This window comes from Lissotriton helveticus, chromosome 3_1 (genome assembly GCF_964261635.1).
Source record: "Lissotriton helveticus chromosome 3_1, aLisHel1.1, whole genome shotgun sequence".
Classification (NCBI taxonomy): domain Eukaryota; kingdom Metazoa; phylum Chordata; class Amphibia; order Caudata; family Salamandridae; genus Lissotriton; species Lissotriton helveticus.
Window position 1 is genome coordinate 307,334,575 of NC_136061.1, and position 23,911 is coordinate 307,358,485.

Below are 23,911 nucleotides of genomic sequence, written 5' to 3' on the forward strand. Positions count from 1 at the left end.
GCGCTCCGGTGTGAAGCTCGCTGGCGGCAGGGAGGCTCACGCGAGCGCCGGGGACCACAAGTGGTGTGTGGGCCCCGCGGACGAGCGCGCCTTCATTGCCGAACACAGCGAACCGTGAGTAAAACGGTTGCCTGCCATAGCGAGCGGACGACCACTGGCAGCATAGTGTGGTCGAATTACAGGCTCCGACCTCAGATAGCGGCGATCGCGGCAAATTATTGACTGGCGGCTCCACTGAGTGCAACAAGATGGCGGCGATGGCCCTGTAGGACTGGGACAACTGACGGGCGGACGGCCTTTGGCGCTGCTGGTGGGGACATGGCTCTGGGGCACCCCGCTGGGGCTGGTGTTGTGGCCTGCTTGACGGCCAGGAAGGACAGTCTCCTGACACCAGACATAGGCCCGGTTCCCAGTGAAGAATACAGTGCTGCGTGTGAGACTGCGGTGTGGCGGAGACGCCAGAACTGTGCATCAAAGGTGTGGGTCCTGCTGTTGTTCTGCGCATAGCTTCCTCTGGACTTGTCCAGCAGCGCTTCCCTTGTACCTTCCACTGCGGGCTGCCCAGGGCTGTTGGCCCCTAGACTCAGAAGAAATAATAATATCTGGGTTTATCTGGGACCAGGGGGAATAAGAAAAAAAAACAGGTAATGTCCCACAGTAGAAGCACTGACGTCAGACTCACAATACTTCTTGAGGAAGAGGTTTCATGAAGTTTTCGGAATATGAACCTAGTAACTGATAAGTAGTTGCAGGAGAGGCAAGAAATTTAGGTATTGATAATTGACAAGCATATATGCAAGGCTAACACAATTTAACAATGTAGATAAAGAGGCTGTTCTCAAGAGTTTTGGTTAAAAAAACATATAAAGATTTTTATTTCATACAACTGTGCAAACAGTTTAGTATGTTAATACATTTAAAATCATGAATGAATACACATCACAAAAAGACTCATCCTCTGACGTTCGCCGTGGGGATCCCCCTTGGCGCCACAGAGCGTTATAATGGGGAAGCCGGATGCGAGACAACCACGCCTCACATTTGAGACGAAAAGAGGGGTGAAGCAGGTACAAACGGGAGGTGAGCGGGAGGGGGCGGAGCCCACGACAGATACCACTGTTGCTCCTCAGTCTGACATGCAGACTATACTAACGGAAATGCGGCAGGGGTTCGATCGTAGATAAAGTGGACACGGTCTCTAATCAAATGGACTCTATAGTTCACAAGATGGAAGTTCATGAAGCCCGACTGAAAGAGGCGGAACAGAGGATTTCTGATAGTGAGGATGTCGCTGAACAACTGAAGAAAGCAATGACGCAGATGGACAAACTCATGCGTGTAATTGATGCAAAGAATGAGGACATTGAAGCCCTCAGTAGGCGGAATAATATACCTATATTAGGAGTGCCGGAAAGCACCAACACGGGCCGCCTGGAACTATACGTCGAGAAGATGTTGACGGCGACGACAGGAGAAGGGCTGCTTTCCTCGCAATTTATTGTTGAGAGAGCGCATAGATCCCTTGGTCCGAGGCCGCCTCCTGGGACTCCTCCTAGGCCCATCATCGCCCTTTTCTTGAATTACAGGGATAGGGATGTTGTCTTAAAGGTAGCCCGCAAAAAGAAACAGCTCATTTATGAGGGAGTCACGTTCACTGTCTTCCCTGACTTCACGATGCGGGTACAGGAGGAACGAAAGAAATTCAATGTTGTGAAGCAGAAGCTTCGACAGGCACAGGTAGACTATGCACTACTATATCCTGCGAGGTTAAGAGTGACACACCAAGGGAAGCAGACAATCCACATGTCACCACAATCCGTTGAAAAGTTTCTGAAATCACTGCGAAGCCGGAAGACCCATACTGAATCACAGGAGGATGAGGAGGGGGCACAGCTCTCTGAAGTGGAGTGATTGACTGTGCTCGCATGTGTGGACCACACTGAAATATGATTCATTAGTGCATTACCAGACATGAGAGTTAATTGATACTGTGCTGCATGCCTGATGTCAGTCTCCTATCATACTGTTAATGTTTAATGTTTCAGGATACTGATTTGATAGTTAAATTTACACTTAATGTTCTGTGTAACACAGTCTTGCATTGACCCGGACACCCTTGTCTGGGGTGGGATGATGATGAGTCTCGTCGATTTCCTGCCTAGAGGCAAGGTTTGGCGTAATACCCCAATGGGCATGCCCGCATGGCGATGTAAGCTGGTTGAGTTGATCGGGATGGGTGGGCAAGGAGGGGATACGCTGACATGTTTGGGATGCTTCAGTGGGTGGGGGTGAAGTTCATTATGACACGGTTTGCACAAATGCACGAGATGAGACTGCAGATAATTCTGGTGGGTGGGGAATGGAAGAACCTTCACAGACTTTGTAGAATTACTTTCTATGCAGTGTAACTGTGATGTTATTGGTTTTTGTACCGCGCACAGCTGCCCCAGCAAAGGGGCGTCCTGGCGCCAAGGAAAGGTCAACACAACATCACAGAGCGCACCTGAATCCTGAAGAATTAGTTAAAAAGAAGAGTTTTAATGGCGCGTCTAAATAGGAGTAAGTCCTCCATAGCTCGAATTTCACTGGGAAGTGCGTTCCACAATTTCGCCGCCACTACTCGGAATGAGCGGCCGCCCATCCTGCTCAGCAGAAAGCGAGGAACAACAGACAGATTCTGCCCCATCGACCTCAAGGATCGAGAGGGAACATATGGGGTCAGTAAGTTCATCAAGATAGGTGGAGCCGTACCTTTCAAAATTTTAAAAGCTAGGCAGAGCACCTTAAACTCAATCCGGCGAGCCACAGGCAACCAATGGAGTGATTGCAATGCTCTGGATGCTGAACAACGTTTAGGCAACCCTAGTACCGCTCTAGCAGCGGCATTCTGCACTCGTTGCAGCCGCATGAGTTCTGCCTTGTTCGTACCTGCTAAGAGGGCACTGGCATAATCTATCCTAGACAGCACAGAGGCCTGAACCACGAGCTGTCTAGTGGGGGCATCGAAATACTTGAGCACCGGCCTGATGCCCCTGATTATACCAAAACAAGAAGCAGCTACCCTCTTAGTTTGGCAGGTAAAACTCAGTGTAGTGTCTAACCATACCCCGAGGTTTTTTATCTCCATAACGGGAGCTGGAATCATTCCTAGTTCGGGGGGCCACCAATCGTCGCTCCACCATCCAGGTTGCTTCCCAACCACCATCACCTCGGTCTTCTTTGTGTTCAATTGGAGGCAATTTTGGTTCATCCAATTGGCCACCGCACGCAACCCCTCACGGAACTGTTCATGACTGGCGAGCCGCCTAACAATACACTAACGGTAATATCCTGGAATATTAGAGGTCTTGAAGATGCAAGAAAATGTAGACAGGTACTGTCTTATTTGGACCGGCACAAGGCACAGATAGTATTGTTACAGGAAACGCACATCCCCCCACAGACTAGTCCTTCCTTTGCCAGCAGGTGGGCGGGAGACAGGTTTTTCTCTCCCTATTCCTCCTACACTAGGGGTGTTGCCATATTGATTAAGCGTTCTGTCCCATTCATACTCCTTGGTCAAATGGTTGACAATTCTGGGCGTTACGTGAAAATATGGGGGAGGCTGGGAGATGGGACAGTTACCATTGTCAATTGCTATGCTCCCAACACTGACACACCAGAGTTTTTCACAATGGTATGGGGCAAGATCCTGGATATTGGCTCCAAACACGTTATTTGGGGGGGCGACTTTAACGTGGCACTGGTACCTGCACGAGACAGAGCGGATGGTCTGGCACAATATAATAATAATGCAAGAGAGGCGATGCGAGGTATTGTGGAGGAGGGGTCGTTGGTCGACAGCTGGAGACACATGCATCCCACGAGACAGGAGGGCATGCACTTCACCTCATATACGGGCACATGGGCGCGGCTAGATTATTGTTTTTTGTCCAGAGGCCTGGTTGTTGGTATGCAAAGCATCTGGCCCAAACCTACTCGGACCACTGTCCTGTGCTTCTTGCATTGACGGTGCCTGGATGTGACTGTACCAGACCTGCCTGGCGGCTGCAACCCACTGCTCTTTTAGACGCAGCATTTAGGGAGGAGTTACAGAGAGACATAATTGACTTCTTTCCATGTAATAAGGGCACTGTCGACAGCGTAGAGATGGTGTGGGAGGCCTTCAAGGTCACAGTCCATGGGTGGTGTATAGCTAAAGGTTGTGGGGTGTTACGAGACATTCAGCATACGTTACATAAACTGGAGGGTGACCTGAAAGGGCTAGAGAGGAGAATGCAGGGGGAGGACAAGGCTGCTGCGCAACAAGAGTTTAGAGTCAAACTGTCAGAGTATGAGGAGGAGGCGCTGCGTGAGACGAAATTTCGAAGCAAATATTGGGTGGCTCGGAAATATGGTGAGGGAGAAAGGCCAGGGAGAGCTTTATCTAAGGTCATACGGAATGTCCGAGGTAATAATACTATCCTTGAAATTACTAACCAGGAAGGGGAGGCATGTAGGGATAATGCAAAAATTATGGAGATCCTCACCATGCATTATGAGCGCTTATATTCCACACAGGTCTCAGGGTATGTAGATCTAGATGGCTTCCTGGGAGAGGTGGCCCTGTGTTGGTTGAGCGATGTTCACAGGAAGTTTTTGAGTGCCCCTCTGGAGTTGGATGAAATTAGGGAAGCGATCATGTCCCTGAAAAATGGGAAGGCGCCGGGATTAGAAGGGATACCGGCAGAGTTTTATAAATGTTACATTGATATCATGGCGTCGGTATTGCGAGAAGTATTTGAGGACTCCATGGAGGTGGGTATTTTGCCACAATCCATGCGTGAAGTAGTGATCATGTCCCTCCTGAAGCCGGGCAAGGATCCCACTGAGTGCGATTAATACCATCCCTTATCCTTAATTAATTGTGACGCGAAAATCTTGGCCAAAGTATTGGCCCCCACGGCTGTCCCTGCTCATGACCCAAATAATACTCCCGGATCAATCGGGATTCGTCCCGTCTAGGGCGACCAGTCATAACCTGCGTACTCTTTTTTCCCTCATACAAAAGGTAGCGCCGGAATTCCCGCTCGCTGCTGTGTTTTTGGATGCCTCAAAGGAGTTTGATTCAGTGGAGTGGCGATATCCTTTTACTGTCTTGCAGAAGATGGGCTTCCCTCCTGTCTTCCTAGCCTGGGTGCAGTTATTATACAATAAGCCTACACCGAAAGCACTTGTAAATGGTCATCTCTCTGCATCGTTGTTCATAACCAGGAGCACCCGGCAGGGATGTCCGTTATCTCCCCTCCTTTTCGCCATTGCGATAGAAACACTGGCATTTCGACTGAGGCAGTTACATCAGGATAGTTCATTCCGATGCCTCCAGCGTCAGATCTCTGTATCGCTTTACGCGGACGATGTGACGCTGTATGTCACAGATCCTCACCATAAACTGAACGCCCTGCTACGTGAATTTTTAGTTTTTGGCAGGCTGTCGGGAGTAGCTATAAATTGGGGCAAGTCCCAGTTTTTCCTATTGACCCCTGCGGTGTCCGAATTCCCCTTAGATTTTCCTCTTGAGTGGTGCCACTCTGACCTAAAGTACCTGGGGATCCAGGTCTCCAGAGACAGGGAAGAGACGTTACGGATGAATTATGGTACGGCCATGACGAAACTAACGGATAGTATCACGCGCTGGATCACCTTGCCTTTGTCACTGGCTGGCAGAGTCTCCCTTATCAAAATGGTCGTATTGCCTTGTTTCTTGTATTTCTTCCTCAAAATACCGTACCATCTGGGAGCCTTTTTTTTTTTTAAAACTTTGAAATCGGAACTGATTAGGCTAGTTTGGGGAGGGCGACAACCGAGGCTTAAATGGGCTGTTATGACACAGCCGTATAGTGAGGGGGGATTTGACATCCCGGATTTCGAGGCATACTATCTCAGTGCTCAGGCACATTACGTATACCATTGGGTTACACCTACACGATATATGCCGCAGCTTGCGGTGGAGGACTGGATTGCTCAACCTTTGCCCCTGAATGGAACACCACCAACCACGGTGTCTTGCGCGATCGATGCATGGCAGAGGATACCGCGTAAATTACAAGTTCCCTTGCTATATGCTCCACGTATGCCCCTTACCTATCATCCCAGATTAGTTGTGCTACAAGAACTTGTTTTTCAAAATATGTGCAAGCGCCTTCACATAAATTTGTGGGGGGATCTGTTCTTTAACGGGGTATTTCGCTCTAGGGAAAAAAAAATTGGGCAACATTACCCCTAGCCCTCTGGAGATTTTCTACTATATACGGCTACGAGAGGGAATGAAAACGCTACTTTCAGACTATCCGCGGGGGCCTGACGTTGTTCCTCCCCTGAATGTTATAATATGCAGCACTGACGGTGCACACTTGGTGTCAGGCATCTACAGTAGTCTCCGAGCACACACTAAAGGGGTGGTGGGATGGCCAGGAGGCACTGGAGCGATGATTTAGGGAGAGAGATCACTGATAGGCAATGGGAATATTGCTGTGAGGTCACGGGACACATCACCTCAAGCTGTCGATTTACGGTTATCCACTGTAAGTTCCTGCAAAGAATATATTACACCCCTGCCAGGAAATACAGGTTGAAACTAGCTGACACAGACTGTTGTGAGCGATGTAGACAACCGGGGGCTGGATTTTTGCCCCTGGCTTGGGAATGCCCAAAAGTATGGCAATATTGGGAGCAGGTACATGACGCCCTGGAACACATGCTGGACTTCAGCTTTGATAAGGATCCCCTGATCTTATTACTTGGTCATACAGCACATATACCAAATGGCAGCAGAAAATTTGTAGATGTCGCTCTACTGCTGGCTAAACGGAGGCTTGCATGTCATTGGGGGAGGGGGAGAGCCCTGAAGTTTAAAGAATGGATGCAAGATATGGTATACTGCCAGGAACAGGGTGGAATCTATGCAGAGACTCAGCCCATCGCCTCTAGACCTAAGGATATATGGGGACCATTACAAGCATACATGCTACAACGGGGAACGACAGCTGTGGACGGCGAAGACCAGATAGTGGTCAGGGAAGGTGAGGATGGGGAAGCACACAATCATCAATCATTGTCCCACAGTTGACAGTTGATCTATTGTTGGGGACTCAGGTGAACGTAGCAACAATTGAAGTGCTGCTTTTAGGTTACACAGAGATCTGCGATCTCTCTATAATGTATATGCCACTAATGTGTCTTATTTTCTGCTATGTACCTCTTCATGCTCACACAATACCTCTGTATAACCGTTATGTGTCTGTGGGGTTTGCATTCCCGATCACTGAAAGATAACAATTGTTGAATGATTCGTAATATATCATCATCGTGCTCGACGTGTTGTCTTTTTGCAATATGTTCTAAAATGTAAAAAAAAAAGTAAAAAAAAAAAGCCTGTCTAGCTTCTCCGACACACAGTCAATTTTGACATCAGTGGCCGATAGAGACTGTTTAAGGTCTTTAAACATCTCATAGATGTTTGGTTCTGGTGTGGACGTGGCCTCCAGGGTTATCTCTGGCTGTTTTTCCTCTGAGGGTGTGCCTTACGCTGTTCAAAGGAAAGCTTCGATTGCCTGGCATTGGTTTGTCCCATGGTTGTTTGCCACTCCTAAGCACCCGCGGTGCGCTGCGGTAGTTCAACAGTAGCTGTTCTTGCTGCTGGTCTTCCTTGGGTGTCAGGGCTTCAATGGGTCTCCCTGCACTGTAGTAGGTATTCCCCCTGAAGGGGCAGCGGTGGTATTCCAGGGGTAAGAGCTGTTTCAGTATTTGGTCCCACTCGCGGTGAGGGAGTAGGGGGGTGGTCACTCTCCTCTGCTATGTTCAGCCAGGTAGGTCCTCCTGGACTACTCGGGCAGCGCTCCGTTTGGCCTATATTCTACTTATGGCTTAGCAGGGCGTTGTTGGCTATCCCTCTGCTAACATTTGTCGTGTAGCACTTGCCCCATGTGGGGCCCCCTGGCCCTGGGTCCTCGCTGGTGGGCATGGAAAGCTCGGCCCATCCTCTGTGAAGGTGCTTCTTCTGAGGCCCATGGCTTGTGCTCAGTATCACCTCTGGGGAAGAGTGGGGGGGCTCGCCGCTCCCCGCTACCACGTCCCGCTTCCCGTGAACTACACTGGCAGGGGCGAGTGCACATGTCTGCCAGTAAACCCCCCCCCCTCCACTGTGCCTCTCTCTTTCTGATTTCGGCACCCCCCACTCTACATCACTTGGGCACGGGGCCTGCTACCGTTCCAGTCCAGGCCGCTCTCAGGTAGATCTCTCCATAGCTAGCGGACCCAATGGCATCTTCCAGGTTGTCGCAGTGTAATCTCCGCCACTTCAGACCTTGCGGGCCCACTTGCACCGGCTTTCGCTTAGGCTGCAATTCACGCCACGATTCAGTGTCCGTTTTGGGTCTGAATGGGGGCCTTTCTGATTCCAGCTGCCCGCTCGAGTCCCCGCAGTCTCTATACCTTCCACATGGGAGGGGGCCGTGTACTCTTCCCTGCCGGGTCCCCCTTCCGCAACGCATCTCACCTTCTTAGTCTGGCAGGCTATGCTGGGAGTTGCTCCCATTGTCCTAGCTCCGGTTTCTCTGCGTTGTTGTAGCGTGTGGTCTGCTCCGGCCCCGGACTGCACTCTGAGGTAGGCCTCACAAGAGTTGACCATCCTGTTGCCATCTGCCGGGTCATCGTGGCCTAGGTTCTGACACCACGGGGCTCTTGAGCCCACCTTCACTGTCTCGCTCTCAGTCTAAGATTTGTGCCACCACTTAATGGTCTTTCGGGCGGGGCCACGCCACATCCAGCGACCCGCTTTAATCCCAGCGGTTTCAGCTTAATCTACAGGGGAGGAAGCCGTGCGCTCTCCTCTTCCGGGCCCCTCTGCTGCTGCACCTCTCACCTTCAGAATCGGGTGGGCCGTTTTGGGTGACGCCCCTACTGGGACTGCTCTGGCCTCGGCCTGCTGCCTCCCAGTCCTCAGCTGCAGACCCGCAGTTGCCCGGGTCTCAGCCTCGTCTCCGCTGAGCTTCGTCCGCAGCTTGGTGAGGCGTCGCTGCTGTCTTGATTGTGCCGCTGATATTGGGCTGCTCTCATTCCATTGCACGGGGCATATCAGCTGCCCCTTCTGTGTCCTGGTGGTGTTTGTCGGCTCCTGGTCACCTAGCCCCGGTCGGGGGGATACAGGGCCAGTAAAGTGTTGCGCTGAGAGTTGCCAGTAGCTGTGTAGTGCCTCCAGCTCAGCAGTGCACTCGCGGATTACAGTGGGCCGCCATCTTACCCTCTCTTGCGGCTCCGCTCATCTCCGCCTCGTTCTGCAAGTCCCAGCGAGTCCTGGGCTCAATCACTCAGTGGTCGTCTGGCCATTCCCCACAGTTTGGACTCACGATGTCTGTCCAGGCTGCCGGATTCATAACAGATTGTCCATACAGCCAGCAGAGGCTCACAGGGTGGTGGCCATCTTGCAGCCGGGCTCACTAGCATCCCCTCCACCCAACAATTTAATTGCAAAAGCTATCCTTAATTAGACATACTGCTAAATGACAGAAACCAAGGAAAGGAAAAAGATGAGTTACTATGCGCTTACCTAAATCCTGTGCACTGCCCATTTCCTAAATAGCCCCCCCTGCAATCCCTTCACCTCACCTGTCCCACCACCCTCCCAGTGTGAAACCCACAAGGGGAACTTATGACCATACGCAGTGGGCCATTAAGTGACCCAAAATTAACAGCAGCGAGTGCATTGATATTGCACCCAGGTCTGAACTTCCTCTTGCAAGGAGAACGGGAGGACCCAGCTATCCCACAACCCTTCCTTAACCAATCTGAAAAAAAAGAGAGAAAAAAACTGAGTGGATGTGTTTTCTAGCACTCTAGCTTGTTTGCTGCACCCTCTCCCTCAAATAACCTTAATGTGCCATCCACTACATGCTGCTCCCTCATCCCTTCTCCTCACATCTCCAGCTCTTGCCCACCTGCACTTTTCTGCTTTTACACTCCCCTTTCAGCTCAAGCTCTTCCGTTGCCCCCCATCTTGCTTTCCTCCCACCGATCTCTTCTGACCGCTGACCCCAGCTGCTCCCCCATCCACTCTTCCATTGCTCCCCCACCGCTCCCATGCCATTGAAATTGTTTTAGTTACATTATGTGGGGGCTTGGCAGCTGCCATTTGCTCTGTTCTTTTTTTTTTGTGCTTTCGGGCAAGTAAAAAATCATATTTTTATTCACTACTCCAAGTGGTGTCCGCCACCTTGAAACAGTAAATAAAAGAATGAATACAATTGTCCCACGTCATTCAATTTGAGTACACAAAGTTGGAGATGTGGCATTCACATATGTCATCACGCATGTGCACTTTTAAGGAATGATGCACCCACAAGCCGCCTCATGGTGTTTACATGCGCGTTCTCGTCATTGCATCTCTTCTTTTTGCAGATGCAGCACAGCAATGGCAAAAGTATTGGCAAAGTCAATATGTTAAAATAGGAAACCTACTGTCTTTGTCAGTCCTTCTTCCAAATAAAATTCTCTGGACGTGCTCTTGGATTGCGTTATTTCCAAGCAACTGAGGGACATAGGGGTATATTACCAATGGTGGAGATAGGCAATTATTGCCGGTTTAGCGGCCGTTTTCGACCGCTAAGCGGCGATAATTCTATCGCTCTATTAGCAAGCTGTCGCTAACTGATGTTAGCGACAGTTTTTAGGCGATAGCGAGAGGTTTGGGGCCCGCTTTGCATGTCAGCGATATTTATCGCTAATGACATGTAAAGTGGGCGTACCCAACCTGTTAGCGACTGAAAGCAGTCGCTAACGTCGCTATCGCCTATTAGCAAGGCAGGCGTAGCAATGGAAATATTCCCGCTATCGCCAAAAACCAACTCCTGCTCAGACCAGTTCTTAGCCATGTTATCCAATGGGAGGTGGATAACATGGCTAAGAGCATTTCGTCGCTAATGCGTGAATATCGCTGTATTCTCAGCGATACTCACGCATTTCGCTGCTATCGCTGGATATTTTAGCATAATGGAGAAAAACATTGCTAATAGCATGTTTTCTCCGCTAATATATCCAGCGATAGGCAGCGATAAAAAAATCGTTGCTAAGCCTATTTAGCGATCAATATCGCTACTTGTTGGTAATATGCCCCATAGTTACAATAAAATGGTTGAAGCATGTTGTTCAGCCAAGAAGGCTAATGACACGCTTCGTCACTTTAGAAACGCAGGGCTGCACCATATTTACTAGAATATAATGCAGCCCTGCATTTCCCTAGGCACTGGTGCTAACTTTGTATAGTGCAAGGGTGCCTGTGTTGAAGGGAAGATTGTTTATGTGCAGGAAGGTTCCCTTTCCTGCACATAGACAATGTTTAAATGCTGTTTTGTAACTTCTATATGTGCTGCTTAATTATTTTAAATGATTGTTTATGTGTAGGAAGGGGGACCTTCCTGCATATAAACAATCATTGGCAATTTGCCGTTTCTATGTGTGCTGCTCAAGGCAGCACACATGGAAACAGCAAAAACGAGGAGAAACAAAGAATATCTCCTCGTTTTGCCTGTTTAAGACCAGGTTTCCCTTGTTCTTAATTTTGGGGCAGCCTCCTATTTATGCTGCCCTTGTAAATAGGAGGCAGCATCAAAATCAATGGGTGTTGCAGCGGAACGGCATCCGCAACACCCATTTCCCTTCCCTTTCACGCTTAATACAGCTTGTAAGGGTGCCTTATTTACAAGGCGTATAGGAATAACAGGAGAAAACCCATAGACCTCGTTGGGATGGGTGTATCGTGTAAGCAAGAACAATTCCCAACAGGATTTATGTAGAGACAGTTTCAAAACTGTATGCAATATGCATTACAAAGGAGGAAGAGACAAGGAGTTAATTGATTTTTAGAGGAGGTGGTATAATTTACCAAGAAGCAAGGGAAAAGATCATTCATATGTCAATACAGTTTGAAACAGCACTGTACAGAACGGATCTTGTGACAACCCAGTGACACTTGGTGCAAGGTGATATATACAATATGGTGATAGTGAATGTGCAAGTGCTTAAAAACAACAGCATTGGCGACGCATTAACCGAAGTATTTACATCAAATAATGGCTCCAAAAACCAAGTTATAATCACTCGAAACACAGTTATTTATACAGGAGCACAAGACGTGATATGCGTCGTAAAATTCAAGCTGTACAGTCGACGGCGTTTCGATCCCCTTTAGTCGGGATCGTCATCAGGACAGGGTTGTCGATGGAAACAGTGAGTTATACCCAGGCGGGCGAGCGAGGGTATTTGAAGTCCGATTGGTCACTCAATGGTCGATCGCTGATAGAAGCTTTGACTTGAACAGCGGGCGGGACTTGCTGCGCCTGATTTAAGCAGGGCGGCAGAAGGCAAAAGGGGCTCTTCTGGTGGATGGGCTCCCGCATTCACTGCCGGCAGCCCATCCACCAGAAGAGCCCCTTTTGCCTTCTGCCGCCCTGCTTAAATCAGGCGCAGCAAGTCCCGCCCGCTGTTCAAGTCAAAGCTTCTATCAGCGATCGACCATTGAGTGACCAATCGGACTTCAAATACCCTCGCTGGCCCGCCTGGGTATAACTCACTGTTTCCATCGACAACCCTGTCCTGATGACGATCCCGACTAAAGGGGATCGAAACGCCGTCGACTGTACAGCTTGAATTTTACGACGCATATCACGTCTTGTGCTCCTGTATAAATAACTGTGTTTCGAGTGATTATAACTTGGTTTTTGGAGCCATTATTTGATGTAAATACTTCGGTTAATGCGTCGCCAATGCTGTTGTTTTTAAGCACTTGCACATTCACTATCACCATATTGTATATATCACCTTGCACCAAGTGTCACTGGGTTGTCACAAGATCCGTTCTGTACAGTGCTGTTTCAAACTGTATTGACATATGAATGATCTTTTCCCTTGCTTCTTGGTAAATTATACCACCTCCTCTAAAATCAATTGACTCCTTGTCTCTTCCTCCTTTGTAATGCATATTGCATACACTTTTGAAACTGTCTCTACATAAATCCTGTTGGGAATTGTTCTTGCTTACACATTATTTACAAGGCAGCATTCAGCCATTAAGGCGAAATATAAGGGGTCTGTTTTCAGGGTCTATGCAAATTCTGTGGAAAAAAACATACTGTTTCCAAAACCAGAAAACGTGTTTGAAAACAGGTACTATGTTGAAAAACTTCTGAAAAATAAATATAAAGTAAGGCATACTCTAATTCTTATACTTAAGGGACCATAGTATGGAATAATAAAGTATCGAGGATAAGGGTTTTGGAAATAATCCTAATGACAATTATGAGACTAATATTACTCATTAGAATTATTTTCATTGTTGTAGCAAGTATTATTAGTCAAGGTATTGTGATCGATGTAGTTATCATTCTTATTATTGGACTCATGTTAACAATAACAATGCATATTGTTGTCATTACTACCATTGCTAATGATTAATTATCCTTCGGATCAAATGATTCATGCCATGTGTATATATCACCCCTTAGGTTCATGTCATTGATGCCAGGATAATCTTTCTTTCTCCCTGTCCACTCTTCCAGCTAAAAGACAGATGGAATAAAAGGCCCATTGATGATGCCCGGCGTTTGGGCTATGAGGATCTAGAAATACTTTTGGAAACCTATGGGAAAAATATGAAAAAAGAATTGCGTGTCTTTGGCAAACAAGACCCACACACTTCTCGGAAACGTGTTCTGAGATCACCCCAGGTTGTGGAGGAGATAAGCGAACAAGATTTTGAGCAGTCTCAGACTGGTATCCGGAAATTTTCTCTCGGAAGCCAGGATCTTAACGAAGAGGAGTCCCAGCAATCTCTGAATGATACACCGAAATCACCTGAAGCAGACGAGGACCTGAGCACAGACGACTATGAGCAGTCTCAGGAAGATGTCCGGAAATTTTCTCTCGGAAGCCAGGATCCTAACGAAGCAGAGCACCAAAAATCTCCGAAAGGTATTCTCAAATCACCTCGAGCAGACGAGGACCTGAGCAAACAAGAATTTGAGCAACGTCAGAAAGGTGTCCGCAAAATTTCTGTCAGAAACCAGGACCCGAACGAAGAAGATCCCCAGCTATCTCTGAAAGGTGTTCTGAAATCACATCAAGCAGATGAGGACCTTAGCATACAAGAATCTGAGCAGCCACAGAAAGGTAACGGAAGCCAGGATCCGAACGAAGAAGAACCCCAGCAATCTCTGACAGGTGTTCTGATATCACATCAAGCAGATGAGGACCTTAGCACACAAGAATTTGAGCAGCCACAGAAAGGTAGCAGAAACATAGATCTTAAACAAGAATCCCAACAATCTCAGAAGAAGAAGCACCTGGAATTATCTCCCAGAAGGAAGGAGTCAGACAAATAGAAATCCTATAAATCTCAGCATCAGGTCATGGAATTCTTCTCACAAGAAAGGAGCTTAACAAGATTCTCAGGAATCTCATAATTTGACCAAGGAGAGATACAGCAGGTCTACTGGTTACCTCAGTGGGAAAGCAAGCATGTGAATGGACCGGCGGTCATGCACCAGAACGAGAGTAATGGCATCAAGAAGGCGAAGCATGGGTTGTGCATGAAGCCAAGCCAAACGAATTTGCAGAGATATTCAGTGTTACCTCAAATTGTATTTGAAAGATCTCGTGAATTATGAAAGGACAATAAAAATAACTTAAATAAAATACCTTCTTTTTATTGTGTCTTGCCAACTACAGATGCCAACGTAATTTGCCCCTGTTGCATGAATTCTTGATGTATTCCTATTTTTTATTTTTTTATTTTGGAAGCCCCATTTCGTCTGCCATGTACGCCTAAAGTTAACTTGTAGTTTCAAAAGATAGATGGTTGTAGGTAACTTCATAATTCTGTAGAGGTTAACCTGGTGCAACTAAATACCCTCTTTTCAAGTTTATCGTTGCAGCACCAATAAATATATTATGTACCACAAGACTCAATTATCTTTTTTAACATGACCTTCCTCCTCTGACTTCCTCGTCACGGTCCTGAAGTTAAAGCACCTGGGAGCATATTAGCAAGGCGGCGATATGAAACTATTGCCGGTTTTTGCGGCCGTTTTCAGCCGAAAAGCAGCAATAATTTCATTGCCTTTTCAGCAAAGACAGGCTATCGCGTGTTTTGCTGATTTTACGCCCTTTTCAACAACGCCCAGCTTTGCATCTCTAATGAGATACAAAGTGGGCGTTCCATGCCAAAATAACTGGAGAAATGTCGCTAACCGACATTTCTCCAATTATCAAGCTGCACGCTAACAAGCAGCGCATTAAGAAAAGTAACGCTAACCAGAGTTAACGCTACTTTCCTGACGCCTGCTTGTGACCTGACTTAGCCATGTAATCCAATGGGAGGTGGATTACATGGCTAAGATCACCCTGCCCTATCAGCAAGGTTTCACTGGTAGCAGGGTGATTATCGCTGGATTTGCAGCAATAATTACACTGTTTCCCAGCTGACGCATGGATTCCTATCGCTTGGGAGATAAGCGTTGCTGATAGCACGCTATCTCCCAGATAGGAATCAGCGTTAGCCTGCGATAATTATCCTCACGCTAAAAGCACTGAGCGATAATTATCGCAGGAGATTGCTAATATGCCCCTTAGGGCCTCATCTACAAGAAAATAACTCAGGGGCATATTAGCAAGGCGGCGATATGAAATTATCGCCGCTTTTGCGACCGTTTTTGCCCGAAAAGCGGCAATAATGTCATCGCCTCATCAGCAAAGACACACTATCATGTGTTTTGTTGATTTTGCGCCCTTTTCAACAACGCCCAGCTTTGCATCTCTAATGAGATGCAAAGCGGGCGTTCCGTGCCAAAATAACTGGAGAAATGTCGCTAACCGACATTTCTTCAATTATCAAGCTGCATGCTAACAAGCAGAGCATTAAGAAAAGTAGCGCTAACCACAGTTAACGCTACTTTTCTAAAGCCTGCTTGTGACCTGACTTAGCCATGTAATCCAATGGGAGGTGGATTACATGGTTAAGATCACCCTGCCCTATCAGCAAGGTTTCGCTGGTAGCAGTGTGATTATCGCTCGATATCCAGCAATAATCACACTGTTTTCCAGCTGACGTATGGATTCCTATCACTTGGGAGATAAGCGTTGCTGATAGCACGCTATCTCCGTGATAGGAACCAGCGTTAGCCTGCGATAATTATCCTCACGCTAAAAGCGCTGAGCAATAATTATCGCAGGAGATTGCTAATATGCTCCTCAGTGCTGCACTGCAAATCATTTTGCTGTGCCGTGCTGTGTCATTTTCTAAGCACAGGGATGCGCAATCTTACCAACAATACAATGCATCCCTGTGCTTCCCCTGTTTTAGCACACAATTGGCTGCCATGCATCAGCACAGGCACCCTTGTGTAATTTTTCAAGGGTGCTTGCGCTGTGGGGATGATTGTATTTGTGCAGGAAGGGTCTGAGGTGGAAAAACTGGTTTTCCTAGATTCCTAGCCAAGGAGTATCCTGTCAGTAATTTCCAAAATCTGTTCGCTCTACAGGGGAAAGTGGACTCCCTTATGGAGGGCCTAGTTTCCAGTGGCTCCATCATATCTGAAGATGCCTCCCTAAATGGCCAAGTTGATGAAAAAGTGGACAGTGCAGCCAAAAGAGACTATTCTGTCTCAAATTTTTTCAATTAGTGCAGGAGAATATGCTGCATATGTGGTACAGTCCCTCTTGCATGACTTTCAGGCCTTGTCAGAAGAACTACACAGGGGGAAGATATTAGCTCTCGACTGTCTATTATGAAACAACAGGCATGCTTCCTATCAGACATTACCTTTGATTACCTGACAGTGGCAGCAGCCCTTTCGGGATCAATTATCTCAGCTAGACCCCACATATGGATGCGGTCATGGAAGGCGGAGAGCTCCCAGACGGCACTCCTATCTCATCTACCTTTCAGTGGGGTAAAACTGTTTGGTCCTCAACAAGAGAAGTTATTAAAGAAATCAGAAGTAGACCGTAAACGTCTGACACCATTGAAACCTGCAGCTAGAGGTCAGGGGTTTTCCTACAGACATGCTTTTGGTAATTCTTCTACGACTGGGAAGGGGCAGGCTCGGCCCTTTCGAGGAAAGGGAGGAAGCCATGGCTCTCCCTCCTCTGATATGGCCCAGCAACAACCGGCAACAAGCATTGGCATGGGCAATAGGTCTCGCATTTGGAACCATATAAGTATTTAGGGGCATATTATCAAGGGGGTTTATCTCCGCTTTTTTGGCTTTAAAAGCCAAGAAAGCGGTGATAAAATTATCTCCCTATTACCTAGCTGTCGCTAACACCAGTTAGCGACAGCTAGTAGGAGATAGCGACCATCTTGGGCTCCACTTTGCATGTCAGTGATATTTATCACTAATGACATGCAAAGTGGGCGTGCCAAGATGTTAGCGACTGGAAACAGTCGCTAACATCGCTATCTCCTATTACCAACTTTTGGAGATATTCGCACTAAGCGCGAATATCTCCAAAAGCTAACACCTGCCCTGAGCAGTTCTTAGCCATGTTATCCAATGGGAGGTTGATAACATGGCTAAGAGCATTAGCTCGGTAATGCAAGAATATCGCTGACTTTTCAGTGATATTCATGCATTGCGGCCGTTTTTTATCGCATTTGCGATAAACCTTGGTAATACCAAGGTTTATCTGCGGTAAAAATCGCCGCAGCTCAGCGGTAAAATTTTGTCTCTAACCAAGCAATAGCGATAATTATCGCTATTGCTTGGTAATATGACCATTAGTTATGCAGCACAATATCCTTGGTGCAACAGCAACTGTTGCATGGCTAAACACTTATAAGGTCCCAAAGGCGAGACATATTGGCTATGCCAATGCTTGTTATTACATACCCCTGTGAGAGTGGACGATCTTCCATTGTACTTGGATCTTAAAATATACTCTGAAAGTTAACAAGTCAACACTGTGACCAAGTCGGAAAGTGTACCGAGGACAGGACAACACCATCTCTTAAAATGTCACAGTGTTCTTACTTTCAACAATCTCAAACAGTTTATTCATCTAGTAGAGGTAAACAATTTATTTCTTTTCAGACTGGATTTATAGTTAATTACCAAATGCTGAGTTTCCCTACCAGACACTCTTTGGTTCTAGACACCCTATTAGCCTCTTGACCTCTTGGCATGCATAGTTGCATCAGTTTAATTTTTTTCATTCTAAAATCTTGAGGTTCACCTTCGAGCTGGCAGTCTCCCTTCTTTAAACCTAATATAAATTCATAGGAGAATAACTATTCTTTTATGTGCATGGATAAAGCTAAAGCATTGACTTTCTATGCATATGTTCAATATATATTGATCCTAAGGGGCAGATTTACAAGCCCCTTGGAGTCTTTTACCCCTCCGTTGCATCACTTTTGTGACGCAGCGGTGGCGCAAAGCCAGCGCCATGGTGCGGGGTACTTACAAAGTTACGCATCTGGGAGATGCATCACGTTGTAAAGCCCTGTGCCACATGTAGGCGTTCCGGCGCAGGGGGGGGGGGCGTTCCAGCGCAGGAACGCCTCCTAAAAGTGGCTGAGTGAAGATTTCACTCAGCTACTTTTAAGGCCATGCTGCGTCAAAACCCTGCGCCTGCTTGAAGCAGGCGTAAGGATTGACGCAGCATTTGAAAGATAGGGCACCCCCGAGCCTTGCTGGAGCTGCGTCGCGCTTGCGATGCAACTCCAGCAATGCCCCGTCTTTACGGCAGCAGATGCGTCACGCATCTGTCCATTTTTGCCCCATGGTGCGCCGCATTGTAAATGCGGTGCACAATAACTGGTGCATCCCTGCTGATATGCAGGGATGCGCCAGTTATTGTAAATCTGCCCCTAAGTCTTTTTAGGGATCACCTAAATTGACAACAACAAAAAACACCCTCTAAAAAGGGGCTTTTAGTCCACCCGTAAATTACCATTCGTTGGCATCATTATCACTCTTCTTTGCTACCTTCCAATTTGCCAGCGAGTGCGAGGCGCCACTTCCTTTTCTTTGTGTGGAGCGTGGCGCATGGACTAGGGGAAGTAAAGAGGTATGTTTGTTATAAGAGATGCTTATTGCAACTACATATTATGTACATAGTATTAATGAGGAAGAGTTGCTCTACTTCTGAGAAGTTGTGTGTGCGAGGGAAGCCTGCACTGCGTGCACAAATATAAAAAGTATGCATTACTGCTCATGTACACCTCCCCTTATTGTGAGGAAAATGTGCACCTGTGCTGTGGAGTGTGTGTGGACTATGTGTGTATACTATCCATGTTTACCTAATGTGGGAGAGACAGAAGCTGGACTAGCTTTTGGCCTGTTTGGTGTGTAAAGCTTGCATTGCTTCTGCCTTGCAATGCTTGTTGTACCTTTCTGTATGTCCGAGAAGCTTGCATCAGTGCTGCTGGGATCTGGGAATTGCTTTCACTTCTGCTGCCTCTGTGGTTTCTGATTTGTGTGTAAGAGAAGCCAGCACTACTGTTTTTAATGCTATGCCCGCAAAGCGTGTATTACGAAAGATGAGAAAACATTTCACTACAAAAGTCAAAATGACGGACTGTCTCCTTTAAGTTGCTGTCACAGGTTTATGGATCGCTCACAGCAGAAGTGACTTCAAAACCTGGGCGTAAAAATAATTTTGTCTAGCTCTTTTCACGAGACTTCGAAACAGGCCCGGCTCCAGGAATTTTTATTTGGGTGGGCCAAGGGTGCATTTGGGTGGGCCACTGAGGGCTCGATTTGTCGCATATATGTCTGGGCAGGCCTGCGTCAGGGTCCTCCTTTTTCTCTTCTTAGTCTTACAAGGCCCAGTAAAATGCACTCTTTTCCAAGTCTCTTTCTAAATATTATCACTCAAAAAGTGTTTTTTCCATGTAATATTCCTTTGATGGAAAGAGGAGGTTTCTGAGGTGGAAATATCAGGCAAGTGACACTTCTCGGGCTCCCTCTGTGCGAGCCTTCAGGGAGAATCCCTCTTCATTACTACCTCCACCTGACCCCGGACACTGCAACGCACTCCCTTACAGGCTTGATTATCCACTACTCCTCTCCAGTGCACCTTATCTCACAGCTGACCTTGGGCCCCAGCCCCATATCAGGCACCATCGGGCTCCACTTTAATTTTTCCCAGTAAAAACATTAGTAAAATCACCTTCAAACTTCAAACATTGACTATAGCAGTAAATATAATTAGCACGCACTTTTAAAGTATGTTCCGCAGTAGCCCTTATGACCCAACTGCTAATTAAATAAACAAAAACAGAAAGGCCATGACAGGGCCGGCTTTAGCGCTGATGCGAAAGTCTTTTTTGGCGCCACCCCAATAACCTCTTTCTCCGTAAATACCTTTACTACCACCCTCCCCAGTGCCTCTTATCTCTCCCTAGCTCCCCCCTCCACCCCTTGACCTCTTCCTCTGATTCCCTCACTGCCACCCTCCACCAGTGCCCCTCATCCCTCCATGCTCCCCCCTATTGACCTCAATGGATTCCCTCACTACTACCCTCCAACAGTGCCCCTCATTGCTCCATAGTCCCTCCCCCTATTGACCTCCTCCTTGGACTCCCTCACTGCCACCCTCCACCAGTGTCCCTCATCTCTCTGTAGCCCCTCCCACCATGACCTCCTCCCCAGACTCTCTCACTACCACCTCTACCAGTGCCCATTATCTCTCCCTAGCACCCCCTCCACCCCATGACCTCTTCCTCGGATTCCCTCACTGCCACCCTCCAACAGTGCCCCTCATCGCTCCATAGCCCCTCCCACTACCTCCTCCTCAGATTCACTCACTGCCACCCTCCACCAGTGCCCCTCATCTTTACGTAGCCCCTCTCTCATATGCATTTCATTTGTTGTATAGCGCTATTCATATCAGTGTAGTGCAGTGTGTGTCAGTACTTTACACCACGCACACATTATACAGAGACAATGAATCATACAAGTATGTAAATCTGTCTATACGGAATGTCACATAAGCCAATGAGGATTACAAGGTGTATCAATCAATCAATCAATCAAGCAATTTATATAGCGCGCTACTCACCCAGAGGGTCTCAAGGCGCTGGGGGGGGGGAGGGGTCTGTTACTGCTCGAAAAGCCAGGTCTTGAGTTGCTTCCTGAAGGAGAGATGGTCGTGGGTCAGCCGTAGGTGGATGGGGAGGGAGTTCCATGTCTTGGCTGCCAGGTAGGAGAAGGATCTTCCTCCAGCGGTGGCTCTGCGAATGCGTGGTACTGTGGCGAGGCTGGTCGATCGCAGCTGGTGGTTGGGCTTGTAGAAAGTGAGGCGGTCGTTGAGGTATTTGGGGCCCAGGTCGTGGAGAGCCTTATGTGCGTGGGTCAGGAGTCTGAACGTGATCCTCTTGCTGACAGGGAGCCAGTGCAGGTCTCTCAGGTGGGTGGAGATGTGGCTGCGGCGGGGGTTGTCCAGGATGAGTCGTGCGGAGGCGTTCTGTATGCGCTTGAGTCTTTTCTGTAGTTTGGCAGTGGTTCCTGCGTAGAGGGTGTTCCCGTAGTCCAGTCGGCTGGTGACAAGTGCCTGCGTGACCGTCTTCCTGGTTTCGGTGGGGATCCATCGGAAGATCTTACGGAGCATGCACAAGGTGTTGAAGCAGGATGACGAGACGGCGTTGACTTGTCTGGTCATCGCGAGGGAGGAGTCCAGGATGAAGCCCAGGTTACGTGTGTGGTCTGTTGGTTTGGGGGTGGTGCCTAGGGCAGGGGCCACCAGGAGTCATCCCAGGCGGAGGGGGATGATCCCAGGATGAGGACTTCCATTTTGTCAGAGTTCAGTTTCAGGCGGCTGTTCTTCATCCACTCGGCGACGTCTTTCATTCCTTCGTGTAGACTGGCTCTGGCGGGGTCGTTGGTGAGGGAGAGGATGAGCTGGGTGTCATCAGCTTAGGAGATGATGTTAAGGTTGTGTTGGCGTGCGATAGCTGCAAGGGGGCTCATGTAGACGTTGAAGAGGGTGGGGCTGAGTGAGGATCCTTGTGGTACGCCGCAGATGCCTTCGGTGGCCTCGGATCTGAACGGGGGTAGGCGGACTCTCTGGGTTCTTCCGGCGAGGAATGAGATGATCCACTCCAGTGCCTTCTACTGGATTCCGATGTTGTTGAGGCGCTGTATTAGGGTGCGGTGGCAGACAGTGTCGAACGCTGCAGAGAGGTCCAGGAGGATGAGGGCGGCTGTTTCCCCATTGTCGATCAGGGATCTGATGTCGTCGGTGGCTGCGATGAGGGCGGTCTCAGTGCTGTGGTTGGCTCGGAAACCGGACTGTGAGGGGTCGAGGGATCCGTTTGTCTCGAGGAAGGCGGCGAGCTGTTTGTTGACGGTCTTCTCTATGACTTTGGCAGGAAAAGGGAGGCGCGAGATGGGGGCGGAAGTTCTTGAGGTCGGTGGGTTCCGCTGTTGGTTTCTTCAGGAGGGCGCTGAGCTCGGCATGCTTCCAGCTCTCCGGGAAGGTGGCGGTGCTGAAGAAGATGTTGATGATGTCCCGGAGTTGGGGCGCGATGATGTAGTCGGCCTTGTTGAAGACGTGGTGGGGGCAGGGGTCGGTTGGGGATCCGGAGTGGATGGTGTTCATCATGCGGGTGGTGTCTTCGGTGCTGACCGGGGTCCAGGCGCAGAGGGTGGTGGTGGGGGGCGTTGGTTCAGTGGTGGGGTGCGTGGATGGTGCACCGAAGATGTTGTGTATGTCGGCGATCTTGCGGTGGAAGAAGGCGGCGAGTGAGTCGCAGAGGTCTTGTGAGGGAGTGATGTTGTTGTTTCCGGCGCTGGGGTTGGAGAGCTCTTTGATGATGCCGAAGAGTTCCTTGCTGTTGTGGGTGTTGTTGTCCAGTCGTTCTTTGAAAGTTGTCTTTTTGGTGGTGCGGATCAGCTGGTGGTGTGTGCGGGTGGCGTTCTTGAGGGCAGTCATGTTTTCTGTATTCTGGTCGTGGCGCCAGGCTTTTTCAAGGGTGCGGCAGTTCTTCTTGGATGTTTTGAGTTCGTGGGTGAACCACGAGGCTTTCTTGCTGCCAGGTCTGCTGGGAGGGTTCTTCAGTGGTGCGAGGTCGTCGCGCAGTTGGTGAGCCACTGTGTGAAGTTGCGGGCTGCTTCGTTGGGGTCCGTTGTGCTGGCGGGAGGGTTCTGGCTGAGGGAGGTGGTGAGCTGTTCGGCGGTGATCTTGCTCCAGCTCCTGCGGAGGGCTTGTTGTGGGTGGTGGTGGGTCGTAGTTTTCTTGAAGCTGAAGTGTACGCAGCTGTGATCAGTCCAGTGAAGTCCGGTGAAGTGGCTGAAGGAGATGTGCTTGCTGGGGGAGAAGATGGGGTCGAGCGTGTGGCCAGCGTAGTGGGTAGGGGTGTTCACCAGTTGCTTGAGTCCGAGGTTGGCGAGGTTGTCCAGCAGGGCGGTGGTGTTGCTGTCCTTGTTGTTCTCCAGGTGGAAGTTGAGGTCCCCTAGGAGGATGTAGTCAGAGGAGGTGAGGGCCTGCGGGCTGATGAAGTCTGCGATGGCTTCGCTGAATTGTGTGCGTGGTCCCGGGGGTCTGTAGATGAGGGTGCCTCTGAGGGTGGTCTTGGGATCGGCGTGTATCTGGAAGTGGAGGTGCTCGGCGGCGGTGAGGGTGTCGTCGGAGTTGGTCGTGATGCGGATGGTGTTTCTGTGGACGATGGCGATGCGGACGATGGCGATGCCTCCTCCGGTCTGGTTGACGCGATCCCTACGGGTGATCTTGTATCCGTCCGGGATGGCTATGGCGATGTCGGGCGCTGAGGAGGCGTTCATCCAGGTTTCCGTGAGGAATGCCACGTCCGGTGATGTTGTGTCGAGGAGGTTCCAGAGTTCGACGGCGTGTCTGTGGACGGAGCGGGTGTTGAGCAGGA

At 48.7% G+C, this 23,911-nt stretch overlaps 1 protein-coding gene across 1 annotated transcript in view; it reads left to right on the plus strand.

Moving 5' to 3' along the window:
- The window catches only part of LOC144822953 (L-asparaginase-like), a 312,297-nt gene extending 297,886 nt beyond the window's left edge, over nucleotides 1-14,411 (plus strand). The window contains exons 7-9 of the mRNA XM_078681023.1: nucleotides 13,590-13,803; nucleotides 14,002-14,199; nucleotides 14,296-14,411. Of these exons, the coding sequence (XP_078537149.1) occupies nucleotides 13,590-13,803; nucleotides 14,002-14,199; nucleotides 14,296-14,411 (528 nt within the window). The remainder of the gene's footprint in view (nucleotides 1-13,589; nucleotides 13,804-14,001; nucleotides 14,200-14,295) is intronic.
- The last annotated feature ends 9,500 nt before the right edge of the window (nucleotides 14,412-23,911 follow it).